Raw genomic sequence first — 22,206 nt, 5'->3', positions numbered from 1 at the left:
TCTGACCTCGGTCTCACCAGGGACCTACTCTGGAACAGCAACGCACCTTGGCCGAGATGCTGGGGTTGGATGGGGGAGGGGGGTCGCAGCCCTCCTCCAGAGTCTGCGAGTGAATGTTCTTCTGGGTGGGGGAGAGCCTAACATGGTTTGATTAAATATCTTCGGTCTTCACATAATCTTCCATAAAATACTGTTCTAACACAGCATCATTGCCGTGTTTATTTAATCTGCTGCCGTGCAGATGGTTGGATGGTTACGAGAGCGAGCGTGCTTTGGGCATTGAATAATTCATTTGCGGGTCAGTTGTTGTGGAGCTATAGTTGGCCATGGTGCTCTAAAGAGGTTTCTAGGTAAACTAGTTTTAGTGGCTGTTGATTTTTTTTGGGGGGGGGGGATGGACAGGAAGTAAACAGACATTGGATTAAGAAAGGATAGAGGGGTAAGAAATCCCTGGAAAGTTTTGGGGAAGTGGTAAGGATGGAGAAAATGAAGAAGGACCTAAACCTGAGAGAAGGAGTCTCCAAACTCGTGAATTACCGCTAAAGAGTTACCATCCCAGGTTCAAACATGAGCCCTCACCCCTCCCGTTCAGCGGCAGAGAGGGCAGCTGACACACACAATAGTTGCCCTGTTCTCTTGAGAAGGCTTTTGCCTCATCTGACTGCTTATGTGAGGACTAACTAATTAAATAAAAGTTAGCTCTCTGTTGTGCTGGCTTTACCGCAAGTACTCAGTAGCTGTGGGGGCCAGTGGCCACCATATTGGAGCACAGGACTGCCATTTAGTAGATGTAGGCTGTGAGTTTACTTTGATTCCATGTTACTTGGTCACGCGTGTTAGAACATGACCAGAGCATGAAGCACTGGAAAGAGGAAGAGGCAAGGCTGTGTATGGTAGCTTTAAAGTATGCTTAAACTCAAGGTAAGTCTAGAAGCGTAAGAATCTTACCTCTTCCCTTCCCTTCTGGCTAGTATGGGCTCGCCCAGACCCGGAGAGCTGGGACCAGCTCCTAACAAGGTCACACCAGGGCAGAAGGCGCCGTAGAGGGTTACCATTTCTTAGTATATTCTCCGCATCCTCCTTCTCTCGCTCTTCTCCTGCTCAACACGCTGACCTTAGCTCCATTTGAATCTTCATAACACCTTGTGTAAGAGCAGCTTGTGAAGGAGACAGGTTCTAGGGAAAAGATTCGTGAGGATAACCATCAGATCTAGTCTGAGAAAGTCTTTATTTTCTCTTTGGTTGTGGCCCTGAAAGCCCCACATCTCCTTATTATCCAGCCCCAGTAGGGCTCTTCCCAGCCAACAGAATTCATGTCTTGTTCTCTGTTGTGGAATAGCAACAAAGTGGAGGAGACTTTCTCCCCACTCCTGTTTTTTTAAAAATTATGCTCAAGTGTGCGTATACCTCATCTTTCTAATTTTATAGTTTATTTGGGTCGGGGGTTGGGGGGACGAGAAACCAACCAGAACAAACCCAGCCAAAAAAGAAAAGAATCAATTGTAAAATCAGCCTTTTCCCTTTGTTTTTACTTTTAAAGTGGTCGTTTTGCCAGAGTAGGCAATTAGCATCTTCTGCAACAGAAAAGTGTTTTCTAATCTTCCACTGGGTCCTAGAAGTGAGTGTTGTATAGGAACATAAATTCCAAGTCATTTCTGGTGAGGTTAGCCTCTCAATTGTTGAACACTGGCCTCTCCTGCTTTTAGTGAACACTCTCGGTAGACATTGGCACGTGGGCAATTGACAGAGTGAGGGAGCCTTCCCTGGCAAGCTGACGCAGGCCTTCTCTTCCAAACGTGTGTCTGGTAGACTCCTTATCCACTCACTTGTGAGGTTATGAAATTAAAAGTGATGATGGGAACCTTTCGTTATTTCTTCTCCATTGAATGAGGATATTCTATTTTAGACTTTAGGGGGAAAGCCAGTGACAGGGAAAAAAGTGAATATAAGATTTTGATAGAATAATGATGTTACTACAGGAAATATTTTGAATTTATACAAACTTTGAACGCTGCTAAGCTAGCTCTTGCGCCCCCCTCCCCCTGTAACTTCTTAAAATCAATGCTTTATTTATTTATTTATTTATTTATTTATTTATTTATTTATTTATTATTTGTAAATACACTATAGCTGTCTTTAGACACACCAGAAGAGGTCATCAGATCGCATTATGGATGGTTGTGAGCCACCATGTGGTTGCTGGGATTTGAACTCAGGTCCATTCAGAAGAGCAGTCAGTGCTCTTAACCACTGAGCCATCTCACCAGCCCCAAATCAATGCTTTAAAATTATTTTTATTCTGTGTGTTTGGATGTTTTGTCTGAGTATGTGCCCATCTGAAGAGGATGGAAGAGGGCCTTGGATTCCCTGGGACTGGAGTCAGGATGGCTGAGAGTGCAGAGAACAGAAGATGGGTCTGCTAAAGAGCAGCCACTGACCCTAACCACGGGTTCATTTCTCCAGCTCCTAAAAGCTTTCTTAAAAACTAGAAGCATTATACATGTAAACCTCCCATAAAGTCCATTTAAAGTTAGAGTCATTCTTCACTAAAGTCAAAGCTGTATGTTGTTATTAGTGAAAGAAAAAGTTACTGCAAACTCCTGAATATGTGTATACTGTAGATGTGTAGATTGTATATGCATGCTGTAGATGTATAGATGGTACATGCATGCTGTAGATGTATAGATTGTGCATGTTTGCTGTACATGTATAGATTGTGCATGCATGCTGTAGATGTATAGATCGTGCATGTTTGCTGTACATGTATAGATTGTGCATGCATGCTGTAGATGTATAGATCGTGCATATTTGTTGTAGATGTATAGATTGTGCATGCATGCTGTAGATGTATAGATCGTGCATGTTTGCTGTAGATGTATAGATTGTGCATGCATGCTGTAGATGTATAGATCGTGCATGTTTGCTGTAGATGTATAGATTGTGCATGCATGCTGTAGATGTATAGATCATACATATATGCTATAGATGTATAGATTGTGCATGCATGCTGTAGATGTATAGATCGTGCATATTTGCTGTAGATGTATAAATTGTGCATGTATTCTGTAGATGTGTAGATTGTGCATGCATGCTGTAGATTTATAGATCATGCGTGTTTGCTGTAGATGTATAGATTGTGCGTGATTGTTCCCTCTCTGTCCCTGACAGAGGTAGTTGGAGGGGGGGTAGTTCAGACATGTCCTGATGCTCCAGAGGAAGGTAGGCCTCATGAATATAAAATGCCCACGAATCAGCGTCTTTGGCTAGTTTGTAGTAGGTCCTCCAGTTCTTCCTCATCCTTTTGTTTCTTTGGTTTTTGAGACACACTATGTAGACCCGCTTGGCTTCAAACTGTCCATGCTCTGGCCTTAGCTTCCTAGTTGCTGGGTGAAGTGTGTGCACCCACACACCTGGTCTGTTTGTCTTACTCTTGTCTGCCGTCAATCCTATGTCCATTTTCTGTCTTGGCTTTTCCTTGGGCTGGGTGTTGGGAAGAGGAAGTACTTGGCATACTGAGCAGAGGTTGGAATCCCAGCTTTGTCTTTGGTCACCTGTGTAGTCTGGTGACACACAGTTCTCCAGCCTGAGTTTCTTCGGCAGTTAAGTAGTAATGTAGGTGGAGTGTCCTTTGTGGACGATGGGAGATCTGTGAAACATTTGGAATGTCGGCATGAGATGGGAAGTGAGAACTGTTCATCTGGTCTTCTCTAAGGTCACAGTCAAGGCACAGACACTCTAGCAGTACAACATGTGATTGCCTCCCCATATAGACACTCTAGCAGTACAATATGTGATTGCCTCTCTGTATAGACACTCTAGCAATACAAGATGTGATTGCTTTCCCATATAGATATTCTAGAAATATAATATGTGATTGCCTTCCCATATAGACACTAACAATACAAAATGTGATTGCCTCCCCGTATAGACACTTTAGCAATATAATATGTGATTGCCTCCCTATATAGACACTCTAGCAGTACAGTATGTGATTGTTTTCCCATATAGACATTCTAGCAGTACAACATGTGATTACCTCCCCTGTATAGAAATTTAAAATGAATAATTTTACATTCAAAGTTGAGTCCTGTCTACAAGATATGGCACATGCATGAAGATATTCCCAAACCCAAAACCATCCAGAATCTAAAACATGCCTGATCACAATCATTTTAAGGGACACTCAGTGTGCTGGCTGGCTTTGTGTCAGTTTGATACCAGCTAGAGTCTTTTGGGAACAGGGAACCTCTATTGAGAAAATATCCCTTCCAGATTGACCTGTGGGCAAAGCCTGTGGTGCATTTCCTTGGTTGATGATTCGTCTGGAGCTTACTGTGGGTGGGACCACCCCTGGGCTGGCGTCCTGTGTGCTCTGAGAGATCCTGCAGGCTGAGCAGGCCATGAGGAGCACCCCTCCAAGACCTCTGCGTCAGCTCCTGCCTCCCAGGTTCTCTCCCTGAGTTCCTGAAACTGATATTTCTAAAGCAGGCACGCATGCACATAAACTGAACACAGGTCAAAAAGCACTGATTAAATTGTGGTTGTTGCAGTTTCTCCGTCCTTTCTGGATGGAGATGGAATCCATCTCTTCACCACCTGTGGTGCTGTGGTGAGGGCCACACAGGGAGCCCTCCCTGGCCTGACCTGTGGTCTAGATTGGGTACAAATAGGTGACAAGCTGGAGAGTAACCAGAAGGTACCATACTAATTCCAGGGAACACATGCAATGCCATGTTCATGAGACATTGTTAGTTGTCATATCTGGGGACAAGCTTCTGATATCCACTGTCTGCTTGTGTGCGTGTGCGTGCGCGTGCGCGCGCGCGTGTGTGTGTGTGTGTGTGTGTGTGTGTGTGTGTGTGTGTGTGCATGCAGTTGCTAGCATCCTGCTGTACATGAGAGCTTTCCTCACAAGAGTAACCCTACCACATATCAGTTAGCCAGAGTCTGCTGTGGACTTAGAGGCAGAGGACCCAATGGGGTCCTCTGCCCAGGCCTGAGAGATAGGGCTGGACTCGCCTTGCCTTGATCTATCTGAAGAGCAGTTCACGAGAAGGGGCTAGGGAAGAATACAGCCCCTTGAGACAGTAGGAGGCTAAGGGAAGAGAGAGTGCAGGCCAGCCTGTGGGAAGGTTGGGTGGGGTGGGCAGGATTTTGTGGGGTTGGGTGACATACTAGAGCTACTCAGGGCCTCCCTAAGTCATTTTTGAGAGTTTAGACATTGTTGATAGTTTTGAATTTTTCTCTCTTGAATTTATTTCCCCCACAGAATTACGGCCTTGAAACCGATAATATGAAGAACTTGGTTCTGAAACTGCGGGCATCTTCTCACAATTTGCAGAATTACATAAGTAGCCGGCGGAAGAGTCCAGCCTACGATGGGAACACGTCCCGCAAGCCCCCCAATGAGTTCCTGACTTCTGTGGTGGAGCTCATTGGCGCTGCCAAGGCCCTGCTGGCTTGGCTGGATCGGTAAGCCATGGTTCAAAGCAGCCTGGGGTACAAGGAGACCTGGGACACTCAGCAGCCCCAAGTTTGCCTCAGGCAGAGAAGCCATTGTCCCTGGGTCTCCCTCTCCCTGGAATTCAGGGGTCACAGGTCAGAAGTAGATTTGTTTTTCTTTTAAGATATTTATTTTATGTATGTGAGTACACTGTCATTATCCTCAGACACACCAGAGGAGGGCATCAGATCCCATTACAGATGGTTGTGAGCCATCATGTGGTTGTTGGGAATTGAACTCAGGACCTCTGGAAGAGCAATCAGTGCTCTTAACTGCCAAGCCATCTCCCCAGCCCCAGAGGAAGATCTTAGAGCGCCTTTGAATGTTATTTTGAAGGTCAGCAGCAGGAACAAAAGAACCCAAGGTTAGAGGAGGTGAACCTGTGCTGGAGGTTGTTTTACTGAGATTAAGCATTAGCACTGGAGCCTGTGAATGGCCTGAAGCAGTTAGTAGACCTGGCTCTGTGCATTTCAGTTCTGTGTGTCTTTTCCATTCAGAGTCCTGGCTTGTTTGTATGTTTTTAATAGAATGTTTTTATTAATTCTTTGAGACTTTCATACAATGTATCTTGTTCATATCCAACCACCAGTCCTCCCCACAACTCCTCCTTTCTACCGCCTCACCTTGTGTCCTCTTCCACAGTTTTCCCTGAGCCTTGGCCATGGGTGTTGTGTTGTAAATGTTTTACCTGGGGTAGGTACCCCATGGCAAGTTGATCTCTGCATGTTGTCCAGCTGTATTCTATAATGATCTCTGACTACTGAAAAAGAAACTTATTTGATGAGGGGTGAGAGAGACATGTATCTGTGACTTTAAGGACACAAGGTTTAGAGTGCGGTTAGACATTATACTGGTTTAGGAAACTGCAGTCATGGGTTCTCCTCAGGATTCTGTGGCTTCACCAGCCACAGGAAGTTGGCCAAATTTATTGAGCAGGCCTTCAGTGTAGTTAGACAGCTGTTACTGCCAGGACCTTTCAGAATAGCTTACCATGATGGCTATTGTTGCGGTTCATAGGTGATACAACTGGATGGTACTGTTGGTTGACTTTTTCCCCCTTGTTAATTTTGCACGGCCCCTTTTGGATGCTATAAGAGGTCAGATTTCTGGTGTTCAGAAGAAGTAGCACAATGAAAGAAAACCTAAGGCAGCCTGCAGTGTAGCCATGCATGCAGTGTTGGGGTGGGACTCTGGGGGTGGTGTGTGGGGTGTCTCGGCTCCATCCCCTCATTAAAGAGAGCTCTTGTCCCTCCCCAGGGCTCCATTCACAGGGATCACGGATCTCTCCGTGACAAAGAACAAAATCATCCAACTGTGCCTGGACCTGACCACGGCGGTCCAGAAGGTCGGTAAACGCATCACCATTGGCTTCCAGAACTTTCTCCCTCACCTTTCTTCTTTTTCCAAGGGGTTCCCATATGGGTACAGAGTGTCCCACTCTCCCCTTCATCAGAATTTGGTGCTTCTGTGAGAAATGACCAGCAGCCTCAGGCTCAGAAATGACTTTGTCTTAAAATCCCTAGTGCGATATCTCTTTGTAAAGAAACTGGAGTTGTGGGATAGCCAGGTGTCACTGTCATCTCGTTCTAAGGGCTTTGCTGTGCTTTGCTGATTCTGATTTCCTTTGACCTCTGTTGTTGGGGTTAAAGGTCAGCAGGGGACAGCTTGAGGCTATAAGTAACCCCAAACCTTAGCAGTTTTATTTATATGTAAATGGGTCCCACTGGAAGATGAACTCTTACTGCAAACAGTCAACACCCTGCTTAGACTATACCTCTGTCTCTTTGTCCCTCTGTCTCTCTGTCCCTCTGTCTCTCTGTCCCACTGCAGAGACGAAGCCTTGGTGGTTCTTATGCTCTGGTGTCAAACTGACACGTCACTTCCCTCCTGCCTTTCAGTTAGACATAGGTGTTTTAACCTGTAAAGTTTTATGTTAGCCTATACTTCGCCTAGCTTCTATGATGTTAATGAAAAAGATAGATTATGATTGCTAAGACCAGTTGCTGTCCTGTTGCTTGGCATATAGTAGATATTTTTAAAAAATCTTTTGAAGTGAATTTCTTAGGAATATAAGGAGGGAATTTTGGTGTGTCTCTGTGAATGTGTGTGTGTGTGTGTGTGCTGCGCGCGCGCATGAGTGTGGATGTCCAGAGTCTAGAAGAGAACAATGGATCCCTTGAAGCTGGAGTTACAGGTGCTTCTGAAGCCCCCCGTTTTGATACTGGGAATCGAACTCGGGTCTTCTGTGATATTAGATCCTAACTACTGAACCATACTCCTGTCTCTCCGTGTGGTTTTAAACTTCATGATGTGATGATTGTTTTCTATGGATGATCTGATTAAAAACAAAAAAAGTCCTTCCCTTATTCCTGACTGTGCAGTAACAGGTGTGTGTGTGTGTGTGTGTGTCCCTCTGTAACACAGAATAAAGTGTGGCTGTGTGTGTACTAGTCATTTGAGATTTAGTCCTGAGCAGCCAGCGCCTTTGGAGCACATCAGATCTGCTAGGGTGCCCAGAGGCACTGAAGGGATCTGCTTTTGCTCATTTTCATGACGTATGAGGTAATTCTGATGGAAAGAGAGTCTGACATCAGCTGTGATACGTGAGGGCCATGGTGTTCTGAGACCAGGCACTGAGGGTGGAAGGTATTTCCCAATGCTACCTTGAGGACGTGCTCCCTTCCCTGTTCCCTCCTCTCCTTACTGTTCTGTTTGCTTGTTTTGATTTATACCCAAGTTTATTTGCAGTCCACTACAAACAGTGAAATTAGCAAATGGGCCTCTGGGGGTGACCTGTGTGTCCTGGGATGGGTTCTAGTTGGTGGGCCTGACTCAGACCTTAGCTGTGGAGCATGGGGAACGGAGGGAACTGTGGGGGCAGGGACAGATGCAGGGCGGGTGAGGAGGCAGGGGCAGATGCATTGCTGTTCGTTTTACAGGATGAGTAGCGTTGCCTGAGCAGGTTGATCTTGGCTTTGCAGGCATTCAGGCAGTTCCTTCAATAAACGTTTACTTGGCATCTGTGCTCGCCGCTGTTCTGAGCACCAGGGTGGCAGAGTGAATAAACTCTATAGATGTCTGTACCTCAGTGAACTTAGCATGTGGGGTTAGAGGCAAGAAACGAGGTCAGTAAGCAGGCAGAGCGCCCGGGTATGAGGTTACATACAGTTAGCCAGCTGTGGGGGAGGGGCGCAGGAAGGAGGACAGGACAGGATGGCTGGCTTCTGTGGCTGCAGGAAGCCTCCTCAAGGAGATGGCTGGCATTGGGATAGCTGCTCTGGGAGGTTTTGCGCTCACTTGGTAGGGTGAGCCTGTTGCAGGACCTCCGTTTGGAGCATTCTTTGTAGTAGAGAGTCATTGATCACTGTACACCGACGATTGGGAAGTGCACCTTGCCCTCGGTCACTTGGGAGGCCCAGGCCTAGTGCGGTTGTGTCTTCTGCAGAGTGTCCTTCTCACCGGGGCCTCGTGGCACCTGGCGCGTGATGAAGGGTGATTTCCAAAGTGCATCTCAGTGGGGAGACTGGCAGCTGTCACCACAGGTCAGCCCCGGGGGCCCTGGAGATGTCACGTAAGAGTCATGAGCTTTCGATTTCTTATCTGTTAAATGAGAAGACTAGGGTTCACCTTATCCGATGGCTGGGTGGAATTTCTAAAGTTCCCTTCCCCTGCCCCACTTTTGAGCGATAGGAAAGGCGGTATAAACAACAAGAGGTGAAATGGCAGATGTGGTGACTTGACACAGCCTTTAATCCCAGTGTGCGAGGCAGAGGCGGGCAAATTTTTTTAAATTAAGGTCAGCTTATTTTACATTGTGCATTTCAGGGCAGCCAGGGCTACGTAGGAGGCCTTTTTTATTTAACATATGAAAGAAAAGGATAATTAGAAATGTTACATGTTCGTATATACCTGTGTACATGTGTGTGTATATACATATATGTGTATATATGTGTGCATATATATGTGTATATACACATACATACTAATATAATAAGATATCCATAAACCTACATATAAAGGAAGAAGTAAATATACCTGGTATTTTGGCACAAAAATCGTATTTATTCAGGCAGGTATAGACGCAGAATGCAGGGGAGCTAAAGCAAAATAGAAGGAAGGAGTGCAGGATGGGAGGGAGGAAGGGGTGGGGGAGAAAGAGGTTGTATTTACAAAGTCATACATATAATCATATTTGCACATGTAAAAATTAGATATAATGCGAACGGGTGTGGTTCCTTTTTTGTATGTCTATATGTGGGGCTGAGACAAAGTGCTCTTCGTGCACACGAGGGGGCAAGTGCTTGCTTACAGAGCAAGTGTACTGAGCCACACTCAGGCAAAAAACAGTATCTACCTCAAATACTGCCTGGAAGGTCGTGTGCTACAGCACAGAAGTATAGCACTGACTCACAGTGTGCTCAGGTGGGGATACAAATACCTTGGTTTTGGGGTATTTTTTGGGAAATATTGTTTTCCAGAGTCAGACTAGATATGTTAAAGAGAACTAGGCCTCATTTCCTGGGACTTATTTCTCATTGGAACAGACTTTCATAGCTTTGATTGAGTTTGGTCTTTGAGAGTTCATACATATATGTGTGAATGAATATGCATGTATATTTATGTACCTTTTTAAGGGTGAGGTACATATAAATGCACTTGGGAAATGTCCCCTTTTTAACTTTGGAAAAGATATATCCTTGACTCTTGACCAGAATTTGTTTTCTTTTGTCTTTTTAAAAAAGATTTATTTATTTATTTTACATACACTGTCGCTCTCTTCAGACACCAGAATAGGGGACATCGGATCCCATTACAGATGGTTGTGAGCCACCATGTGGTTGCTGGGAATTGAACTCAGGACAAGAGCAGTCAGTGCTCTTAACTGTTCCAGTTCCCCAGAAGTTGTTCAAATTCATTCATTCTTTCTTTCTTTCTTTCTTTCTTTCTTTCTTTCTTTCTTTCTTTCTTTCTTTCTTTCTTTCTTTCTTTCTTTCTTTCTTTCTTTCTTTCTTTCTTTCTTTCTCTCTCTCTCTCTCTCTCTCTCCTTCCTTCCTTCCTTCCTTCCTTCCTTCCTTCCTTCCTTCCTTCCTTCCTTCCTTCCTTCCTTCCTTCCTCTCTCCCTCTCTCTTCCCCCCCCCTTTCCTTCTTAAGATTTATTTATTTTATGTATATGAGTACACTGTAGCTATATTCAGACACCCAAGAAGAGGGCATCGGATCCCATTACAGATGTGAGCCCCCATGTGGTTGCTGGGTACTGAACGCAGGACCTCTGGAAGAGCAGCCAGTGCTCTTAACCACTGAGCCATCTCTCCAGCCCTAGAATTTGTTTTCTGTAGTAATTGAAATCACTTCTTTGCTGAGTGTCAGTGTGCATGGGCATGTGTACAAACACACACACACACATACACACACATACACCACACACACACACACACACCAGAGCAGCCATCTTGGTGAGTGAGTTCAGTGTCATTTCCAGTGCTGTGGGATGACAGCTACAAGATGAACTGTTTCAGAAACTGCACCTTTTCTCTTATTTGATCTCTGTCCTTTCCTGGGGACACAAAGGGATGGGAGTCATCTTCCTCATCAGCGATAGGACCCTGTTCCACCAGAGCCTTCCTCATGGGCCCCTGTCTATGAGAGACACGTCTGCTTCTCCCCTCTTTATATTTGCATGCTGGCCAGCCGGCCTTACCTCTGCATGTGCCCGCATCCCTTCCCAGAGTAGTGAAGAGGGCTTCCTGCTGCTGCCTGTTTTCTGTCCCCTTGCAATGATTCTGTGAATTCCTGTGCACTTCCAAGGCTGCTTCTGCTATAGTCAACTCCGAGCACAAGGGTGGGTCTTCAGGCTCGGTCTTGAGGGTTTAAAATGAGAAGAAGGAAACAAAGTCCATTTCAGGGGTCTGAGACCTACGATTTCAGTTGGACTCACCTCTGTAATGGCACGATGACTTCAAGTGTAATGATACAAGAATGAAGAGGCACTGGCAGGCCCGAGTTCCTGTCAGGAGCCGTATTTGAGGGAGAGGGGGAACAGCAGGATGGAGCCGAGAGACCCCATCACTGACTGGGAATTGCATGTCAGGTGCGTCCTCACGTGTGAGCCCCATGGTCACATTGAACTCCCAACGGTATCTCAGATGCTGACAGTGCCATCTTATTTTACTGGCAGGAAGGAGAGGCAGAGGGTTGAGCTGGCAGGCTGTATAGGCCACTCCTTTCCTGAGGTGGCAGACTGAGGACAGGGCAGCGGAGACCTGCCTGGGGCAAGCTGCTGGCTGCCTTGGGTGGCCCTGACTGCTGGTTCAGGTGACCCAGGGCTGTCATGAAGCTCTGCTTCTGTGTGTGACTCATGGGAGGGTGACTTGTTCAGGAAAGTCTTCTTCCTTTCTGTCATTATCACACTAGATAATGTGAGGTCATGCCTGCAGCTGTTTCCTTTCGGGGCGGGGAGGGGGGGAATGGGCGTGGGAAGCCATCTTGCCCTTGGTAGAAGGTAGTAAGTGAGTCCTTGCACACACAGTTTGCGATTCTCACTGGGGCCTGTTGGTCTTCACGACAGGAATCCCAGCTGGATTGATGAGTTCCAAAGGATCAAGTTGTCAGGACTCCAGTGGCCTTCTGACTGCGTGACAATCTCCAGGGAAGCCTGGACACTGTTGTTAGTCTATAATTTATAAAGACCGTCGACATAGGCTGTTAGCTGTATCACCATTGTAAGGCCTTGTGAATGGGTGGTTTTCGGAGTTGCTGTTTATGTAACAGCTCTCTGGTAATAGCGGATGACCTGTTGTGGACACAGATAGTACAGCAGAAGCACGCACTGTCAAGCTGCAGTCACCCATGATTTGCAGGGTTGCCTGTGCAGCTTGGGTTCCCATCAGTCACACTTGTGTGAAAATGTTTTTCTAAATTCCTTATATTTTTTTTTCTACCTAGACTGCTCTTTTCTTGAACAAGCATCAATTTTGGGAGTGGCAGTAAAATAGCTGTTATTGTGTCTTCTACACTAATTTTTCTTTTATCTGGTAAAAGAAAACTTAAAACATTTCTTTTAAAGATTTATTTATTATTATATGTAAGTGCACTGTAGCTATCTTCAGACACTCCAGAAGAAGGAGTCAGATCTCATTACGGATGGTTGTGAGCCACCATGTGGTTGCTGGGATTTGAACTCGGGACCTTCAGAAGAGCAGTCAGTACTCTTAACGTCTGAGCCATCTCTCCAGCCCGATAAATTCAAATTTTAAGGAGACAAGGAAATCCTGATTCTGAAAAGGATAAGTACCGGTAGCTGTCCTTGTTATACTCAGGAAAAATGACCTAAGCATGACATTTTAACTGAAATGAAAAATGTCATCTGAGAACTGATTTGTCTTTTTTCATACCCTGGGAACTATTAGCCTTATTCTCAAGTTGTCTCAGTTCAGCACTGTTCTCAGTGTTGCACAATCAACCCTAAAGAAACCAGGTCTCTGGGCGGAGAGACTGCTGGGCAGTTGAGGGCACCTACCTGATTTCTAGCATCTTCTTGGCGTACAAGCATCCGAGATTCCAGTTTCAAGGGATTTAGCACCTTTAGTCCCTGAGCTCACCAGGCGTACACACGGGTACACAGACATCTGTGCGTGCAACAGCACTCACGTGTATAATAAAACGAGTAAATCTGATTTTAAAAATTAACAAAGAAGAAACTGGCGTCTCAGATCTCCTTTCGGGCACCCTGTGGTCCGTGTTGAGAGCCCCCAGTGCAGACGGTTCTAGAAGGCTACCCGTGGAAGTTTCCTGTTGCCAGTTTCATTTTGGTGCCTTCTGGAGTGGACAGCAGTGACTCCTATCATTGGCTAACCCTGGTGGCCCGCTGCCCCGAGTCTTTTGTTCTTAAGCTGAGAATATAACGCTTCACATTCCATCCCTTTATTTAATGTCATCAATAGTGCATACCTCAAGACCACTTTTTGGCAGCTTGTTAATGAATGTTTTGTTAAACTTTTTCGTCTTTTAAGGACTGAGGTATGCGATTTAATCTCACTGGTGCTTAAAATAAACTTCTGCGGCTGAGTTTACCCAAGGCCTTATTTGAAAGCTATTCTTATAGACAGACCCTGAGCAGAAGGACCTGCCGGCTTGTTGGCCCACAGCTAGCTGAGCCTGGGGGTCACGTTGGGAACCATAGGCAGGATTCTTGTGTTTGCCATTTTTAACTCTGTGACTGGCCAATAGGTATATTTCAAGTCTGTGGTTTTGTTTGGTGACAGGACTAGAACCCTGTGCCTTGCCTGGTCACCAGGCAAGGACTTCACCACTGAGGCACATGTTCCTAGAGTCATTGTGTAGTCTTTTTTTTTTTTTAATAAGTAGGTGTTCACATTAGAGAATCGGTCCCACAGATCCTCGGGATAAGCTCCATCAGTTAGAAGACGCCTTAGGAGAAGAGAAATGTCAGTTCTACTCTCTGAGCCTCCTCCTATAGCCACGCCTGCCAGGACTGCTCAGCTCAGCGCCTGGCGGTGGCAAGATGGGTCAGGAACCTTGTGATGTCTAGAAAGCTCAAACCCAGTTTTTCTTTCTTAAAAAGATTTTATTTTTATTTATCTCTTAGCATTTTATACTCAACTACTATATTTACAACAGTTTTATCCCTCCATCTTCTTGCTATAAACCCGCCCATGTCTCCCCTACTCTGTCTCAAATTAATGACCTTTTCTTTGGTTATTATTATTATACACACACACACACACACACACACACACATCTATACACACATCCACACCCATCTATACACACACACATACATACATATCCATTATATACACATCTATACACACACATCCACATCCATCTGTAACACACACACATACACATCCATCTGTAACACACACACACACATATCTATACATGCACACACATCTGTCTATACCCAAATACACACACATCCATATCCATCTGTAACACACACACACACACACACACACACACACATACACACACACATACACACACACACATCTATACATACACATACACATCCATCTGTAACACACACACACACACACATATCTATACATGCACACACATCTGTCTATACCCAAATACACACACATTCATCTGTACGCACATCCATCTACGTAATGCACACCTCCATTATACACACACACACACAAACATACACACATATATACACCCACACACACCCTACTGAACCCCCTCTAGTACTACACATAAGTTCATGCTTTCACACCTGGCCTTCCCTGGAAGAAACAGGTCTTCTCTCTCTCTCAGCAGCCACTGCTTGCCTGTCGCTCTTCTCCTTGGGGCGTTGGGGACAATGACATTTCTCCTTTCTGTGTTGTCAGTTAGTGTGCCGTCATGTAGGTCCTGTTCAGACAACCATATTGTTACGACTCCTGGGTGCTGCTTCCCTGTCATGTCTAGAAGACATTATTTAACAGCAGGGATCCTAGTCCAGTGGCTCTTAACATCTTTGTGCCGCCTCTTTCTGGATTTCCCCCCTGAGCCTAAGGTATATAGGATTGTGTTTTAGATATATCAGCAGAGGCTAGGCACCTCCATATTGTGACCAGTTGTGCTAAACCAGTTTTTCAAAAGCTTTTTATTCTTAGACTTATTTTTCTTCCTTTATTATATATTTAGTTTTCAACATTATTATTTCTTCCTCTTTTTTAGGATTGCCTTGTAGCAGAAATGGAGGATAAAGTTTTAAATGTGGTAAGTCTATGTTCTAAAAGTTACTATACAATTCATTTTCCAGAGGTGATAGGAATCATATTCATGTACTGTGGCTAATGATGTTAAGATGAACTTTGAAACACTGGCTTCTGGGATTTGAATCTTAATTTAGATGGGAAGGGTAAAGATTTTTTTCATGATACTCCTGCTTGTGAAAATTTCTGTGCTTATTGGCTGTACTGAAGTCTCTGTTTCTGTTTGATTTTACTGTTTTTTTGTTGTTGTTTTGTTTTGTTTTATTATTTTTTTCCCTTTTGGAAAATTCATCGGGGTACAATTATGCACCAGCTGCTTAGTGTGCAAATCAGGGTGAGAATGATGTGCATGCTTCATTGCAGAACTATTTCAATTAAAAAGAAAAACCTTGGCAAGAACTTTGAGATGGGGAGGGGCATGTCCTATGACTATGTAAAGAACATTCTGGAAGGATTCATCATCACTTCCTCCTTTTGACACAAGCGGCCTGTGCCCTTTTGATAAAACCCTCGTCCCATTTGGTTGAGGAATTTGGCAATGAAACTGCTATAAATATATTTTTCCATAAATATAAACAAAAGCTAAACAAAACTGGAGGAATGTGAGAAGGTACACGTTATGGATTCTCCCCCTTGGAAAGCAAAGTCACGCTTCGGAATTTCCGGATGCCTGTGGTCATTTGATTTTGGAAGGGTAGATGCTCTGATTGCAAGAATCCATGCACATTTCTGGTGGCCTTTCATAGGACGACCCCTCCCTGTGGGTACTCTCCTGTCTCTGCAGAGCTTCAGTGTCACCCCATAGTGTGACACCCAGGGGTCATTGAGGTCATGGAGCCAAAACCGGGGGTGGGGGGGTCGGGGTGGGGGTGGGGTGGGGACAAACAAAACATCAAACTATGGAACTGAGATGTCAGAGGGGAATCTGGGTGATCTGGGGTTCAGAGGAGTTTTTAGATAGAAAACCAAAGAAAGAGTCTATCAACAAAAAAGGACTAGCGGACTCTGTTGAAACCACAAGCTCTCCTCTGAGGTGTCATTGATTTAAAAAAAAAAAAAAACCAGAGGAGACACGGAGAGGACAAATAAGCACATGAAATATGTTCATTTGTGATTTGGGAATCTCAGACTGAAGCCGGGAGACACCACTATGTGGTCAGTTTAGAGTGGCTGCAGTTCAGCCCTGACGATTGCATGTGTTGGCAGCGATGAGGAGCGAGGCCACTTGTCGCATGGGGGGATGAAGAGCTGGAGCAATTCAGAGGACAGTTTGGCCGTTAGTTACAGAACTAAGCATATTCCAGCTGTATGATCTGCCAGTTGGGGGTTTAACCAAAGGAAGTTGTAAACTTACTGTCAACAAAAATCTGCTCTGAGCTACATGTAACGTTTATAGCGGCTTTATTCCCAACTGCCCCAAAGTGGAGGCAGGCAAGCTGTCTTTTTATAGGTAAATGGATAAGCACACAGAGTGTATCCGTAACATAGAATATTACTCAGCAATAAAAAGAAATGATGTATGGATTCATGAAAAGATACAGAGAAAACTTGGGTGTATCTTGTTAGCTGAACTAAGCCAATAAGGAAAGGCCTGCTTGCTGTATAATCCCAGCTGGTTGATAGGCTAGAGAGAGCTAACCCATGGCGGCAGTGGAAAGACGGATGCTGGCCAGGAGTCCAGGGCGAGGAAGAGTGACGTGGATTATCACGTTGATTGCAGGAGACGCTTACGGCAATGAAATTACCTGATCAAATGCTTTAATAAAGGATGCAATTAAATGTTTGTCAAAACCGTTAGAACATGCACCACAAAAGTGAATCCTACTTGAAGTTATGGATTTAGATATTGGCTCATTAGCTGTAAAAATATTCAACGCCATATAGATGGATGTTGATGACGGGGAAAGCCGGCCTGAGGAAGCCTGGAGGCATTGTGTTTGTTGCTGATTTCCTTCCCAAACCCTGTACACCTGAAGTTTATTGCAAATAATACAGCAACAAAAACCGATTGAGAGTAGAATATTTCCGCCCCCCCCCCCCATGTCAATATTTAGTATCTAAGAGAGCACAGGTGACCCCTACATTAATAAGCTGTAGGATGGCTGGGGATTTCTTCCCTGCCAGTGGAGTTTCTTCCTGGCTTGTGTTTTACAGTGGTCATAAAAAGCCATGCAGCCGGGTGGTGGTGGCACACGCCTGTAATCCCAGCACTCTGGGAGGCAGAGGCAGGTGGATTTCTGAGTTCGAGGCCAGCCTGGTCTACCGAGTGAGTTCCAGGACAGCCAGGGCTAGGCAGAGAAACCCTGTCTTGAAAAAGCCAGATCCAAAAAACCAACAACAACAACAACAACCAAAAAAAAAACAAAACAAAAAAACCCAAAACAACAGCAACAAAAAACAAAACAAAAACAAAAGCCATGCTTTTTGGAAAGCTGAAGCCACAGCGAGATTCCTGCAGACCTTGGACACGGAGTCCCAGTGCCAGGCGTTCCTTGAGCAGGATTATCACAGCCAGTGCTGGCCAGAGCCAGAGGTTACACATGAGGCGCCTTGCTCTACGCCAGCTTGCGATAAACCTGGTTAATGATTGAACTTCTTCAATTCCAGGTCAAGGTTTTAAATGGCATCTGTGACAAAACGATTCGCTCTGCTACAGACCCCGTCATGAGCCAGTGTGCGTGCCTGGAGGAAGTCCACTTACCAAATGTTAGGCCCGGGGAAGGCCTGGTAAGCATTCTGGTGATTTCCAGGACAGTATACAGCATTTACTAAAGCATTCAACTGTGTCTTCCTGTTCTCACTGTGGCTCTGGAGAGTGGAGTGATATGATATGGTATGATGATATGCTATCATATCATATTCATATAGTTAGGGATTTGCCACCTCTAACTTTGTTAAGATGGTTATCTTTCAAGTGTAAAAGTAAATATAATTTTAAAATTGTACCCTCCCATCTTAAAACAGATTTATTTTTCTTTCGGCCTTAGCAATGCAAGGAAATATAAACATTTCCACAAAGGAGAGATGGTCTGTGGGAACAAAGCTTCTATTCTGGAAGTCTCTGTCAGTACTTAAGATGGGTGTGAGGAGAGGCTGGTGGAAGGAAATGACTTGTAGGAAAATTTCAGAAATTTTCCTCCATTCTCCTGTGGGGTATGGAAGAGCAAGCTCTCGGGATGCCTGCAGGTGCCTTCTCACAGGCAGCAGGAATCCCAGGCCATTCATTTGCAGAGCTACAGAAAACCATGAGGCTCCCTGACCAGCTTAGAGCCTTGGAGTCAGAGCTTGCAGTGGGCTTTCTCGAAGGTAGGCCTGTTGAATGGATGACTCTAGACACTAATGCAGGTGCTTCACGCTGAGAGCTTGTATGAGGGGTGGCTGTAGCTACTGTTGCTGCTGCTGCAGCTAATGATGGGTGTAAAGTGGGAGGCAGAGTGGCCGATGTATACATTGTGGTGGGGAATTTTAAGGCAGTCTCTTAAATAGGAAAGAAAAAAAAGATTCCTGTTAACAAGCCTAAATTCTCAGTGGTTAGAAGTATACTGTTACTTGGCTTTCAGAGTAAAGGATGGATTGGTATAGTTTAAGTCTAAACAAGGAGGAATTCCTGGATTTGACTTTGTAGCCAAGGATTGAATCAGATCGGTGTCCTGAGTGGGAGGAGATGGAATTGTCTTTTCCCAACAGCGAGTTCCGCCAGCGATGGGGGGGGGGGGGGGGGCGGTGACAGAGGTTACATAGCAGGACAGGTTCAGTATAGAAGTCGAGTAAAATGACTGTTTTTCCCTGTCTCCCCTCATCTTGTAATAGTTTAATGGGAACATTTATATTTGGGCTGTCAACCATAGAGATATTTGTCTGGTAACTCGGTATTGTCCGAGTTTGCCTAAAGGTGTCTCTCAGGAAAAGCATATTCGTCCACTCTCTGGCTTTCCCTAGCACAGAGCGATGCCAGTTCCCGATTCGCTCTCCGCCTTGTCCTGGTTCACACACTTCATCTGCAAGCCCATTCTGCATTACACTAGCCTCCAGTAAGGCCTCCCATGAGGACCACTGATACCAGATGGAATCAACTGCATTGTTTCTCTGGGAAAAAGCAATGGTCAGAGAAGAATAGCCCTTGTTTCTAATGCCTGGCTCCCTGAGCAGGTCTGAGAAAATTCCTCCGTCCTAGAACTGTGGCAGAATCCTGTGTGCCCAGTACACACATTATAACATCAAAGAGTCACCTATCTACCTATCTGATCTCATCTACTGCTATTCAATTATTTAGTGCTCTCTCTCCCTCCCTCCCTCCCCCCTCTCCCCCTTCCTCCTCCCTCTCACTCCCCTCCCTCTCTGTCTCTCTCCCCCTCCCCTTCCCTCTGTCTCTCTCCCCCTCCCCTCCCTCTCCCTCCCTCCCTTCCCCTCCTTCTCCCTCTGTTTCTCCTTCCCTCTCTCTCCCCCCTCTCCTTCTCTCCCCCTCTCCTTCCTCCTCCCTCTTCCTCCTCCCTCTCCCTCTCCCTCCTCCTTTCTTTCCCTCTGTCTCTCCCTCTCTCCCTCCCCCTCCCTCTGTCTCTCCCTCCCCCTCCTCTTCCCTCTTCCTCCCTCCCTCCCTCCCTCCTTCCCTCCCTCCCTCCTTCCCTCTCCCTCTCACTTTTTCTCTCCCCCTCTCTTTCTCCTTTTCTCTCTCCCTCACCCCCCTTCCTCCCTCCCTTCCCTTCCCTCTTTGGATTGGGTTTCCTGGCGTTCTGGACGCCTACCCAAGTGCACAGTGTTAAGTGTTTTGAAAGGTCATGTGTCACCGCAGCTCCCTACAAACGGTAGAGTAAGAGTTCCCATGTTGGTGCTTCTCTCTAGGGGATGTACATCAAGTCGACCTATGACGGACTGCACGTGATTACCGGAACCACAGAAAATGTAAGTGCGCATCCGTGAATCGTACAGGCCCTGTGTGCTTAGACACGTTTGACAGAGCTCTGAGCTTTGGGGTTAAGTGTGTGCATGATGCTATCATGATGTTATCTGGTGTGAGAGCTGATGGTGGCCGGTTGTGTTGATCCCGTCAGCTGATTGGCTGCCGCTTCTGACCCGCTGTTGTTGGTTTATTATTTAAATTGCCCTTTATTACTCTAGATCTCATACTATGTCAAGTTTTTGTTTTCTTTCCTCCTCCCTCCCTCCCTCCCTCCCTCCCTCCCTCCCTCCCTCCCTCCCTCCCTCCCTTCCTTCCTTCCTTCCTTCCTTCCTTCCTTCCTTCCTTCTTCCCTTTCTCCTCTCCTCCCTCCCTCCCCCCCCCTGCCTTCCCTCCTGTGCTAATTATTCCTTTTGCACTAAGACAGTGCGAACCCAAAAGTATAAAAATAATGATCCCTCTGTTGTGAGTCACTCACAGGGCTGGGGCTAGTGGCAAGATGTACAGTGTGCAGTGTGTGTCTCTGTACATGCTTGGGTGTGTGCTCTCCTGCGTGTGGGTGTGCATTTGTGTGGAGGAGAGTTGTCAACACCGAGAGCTTTCCTCAGTTGCTCCCACCTTCTCCCTTGAGAGCAGATTAAACCTAGAGCTCACTGACGGGCTGGACTGGTTGGCCAGCAGGGCCCAGGACGTCTCTTCTTTCTGCCTCCATAGCTCTAGGGTTCTAGGAGCGTGCCACCGTGCCTAGCTTTTTAGCCAGGGTGCTGGAAATCTGAAGTTAGGTCTCAGGCGTGCATAGCAAGCACTTAACCCCTTGAGCCATTTCCCCAACCCGGCCTTTACTCATTATTCTCTCACATACTCTGAACTGAAAAAAAGCAGAGCTAGGTGAATGTACTTTTCTTGCAGCCTGAACTATGGGTAGCTTTGGAAAGACACTGGCACGAAGCAGGAGCATCCCGACAGCTTCCCTGCACTTGCGTAAAAGAAGCATGTGTCTGAGGCAGGAGGCTTTTTGATCAAGGGAGGAGGATATAATTCCAAAATACAGGGAGAAATTTGTCAGCCTCCCCCCCCCCCATCTGCTCCCCCCCCCCATCTGGTGTAAATGTGTGTCTAATATTAAGTCTCACGTTAGTCCCTTTGGTCAAGTGGGACATGAGCTTTGATGAATGCTTGTTACAAGCGCTCAAGTTTTATAGTAAGAAAATGACGTTGCTTGAGAAAATCCTAAACCAGTCTTGTAGCTCTGATAGACAAATGAGTCGGGGTGGTATGCCTTTAAGATTTCCTTTGGAAATAAGAGGATCTTTAAATTACTTAATTAGTTAAATTATTTTGTGTATGTTTTTTGTGTATGCCTCCATGAGTTTATATGCACCATGAGAGTCCAGGTGCCAACAGACACCAGAGGGAGCCAAATCCCTTGGAACTGGAGTTGTGGGTGCTTGTGAACCGCCAGATGTGGGTGCTGGGAACCAAATCCGAGTCCACTGCAAGGCTAGTAACTGCTTGTAACCACTGAACCATCTCTCTACCTTCTCCTAGGAATTTCTATACCATTTCACCCCATAGGTAATGATGGTATAGGAACTTTAAAGGATTTTTGTCTGGTCATACTTTCAAAGGAACAGACATAATCCTATCTATAATTCATCCTCACTTCTTACTGGTATAGTCCCCTACACTCACGGTGAGAGCAGACTCAGATCCTACTTCATACATTGTTTTAGGTTTGGAGGGATTCGGAAGGCTGGTAACCATGTCAGTCTTTAAAGGATGAAGCTGTGAAGTTGTGTAATTTGATGATTGTGTTGTCTGGCTTGAGCAGACCTCGGGCAGTCCCAGACGCTCCCAGGTCTTCCTGAAGCCACATGCCTCTTTGGTAAATGTGTACTAAATGTGTAGTGTGCTGGTGTGGCTGCCGGAAGGCTCGGTTACCTCTTCTCTTCTGTCCCTTTTGTTTAAAGATGAGAGTTGAATGGCAGACTAAACAGTGCTGCCTGAGAATCAAATGAAAGTTCAGATATGAATAGTGATATTTCCTCTGCAAATTACTACCGGAATCACAAACGTGG

General features: G+C 45.6%; 1 protein-coding gene across 2 annotated transcripts in view; it reads left to right on the top strand.

Moving 5' to 3' along the window:
- Cnksr3 (CNKSR family member 3) overlaps positions 1 to 22,206 on the top strand; it is a 91,423-nt gene that overhangs the window by 52,111 nt on the left and 17,106 nt on the right. For both annotated transcript variants that reach the window (XM_052169900.1, XM_052169899.1), the window contains exons 3-7: positions 5,270 to 5,472; positions 6,761 to 6,848; positions 15,197 to 15,238; positions 17,842 to 17,961; positions 20,074 to 20,133. In XM_052169900.1, the coding sequence (XP_052025860.1) occupies positions 5,270 to 5,472; positions 6,761 to 6,848; positions 15,197 to 15,238; positions 17,842 to 17,961; positions 20,074 to 20,133 (513 nt within the window). The remainder of the gene's footprint in view (positions 1 to 5,269; positions 5,473 to 6,760; positions 6,849 to 15,196; positions 15,239 to 17,841; positions 17,962 to 20,073; positions 20,134 to 22,206) is intronic.

This window comes from Apodemus sylvaticus, chromosome 23 (genome assembly GCF_947179515.1).
Source record: "Apodemus sylvaticus chromosome 23, mApoSyl1.1, whole genome shotgun sequence".
Taxonomy (NCBI): Eukaryota; Metazoa; Chordata; class Mammalia; order Rodentia; family Muridae; genus Apodemus; species Apodemus sylvaticus.
The sequence above is the reverse complement of the archived record's forward strand: the minus strand, read 5'-3'. Positions and strand labels throughout refer to the sequence as shown.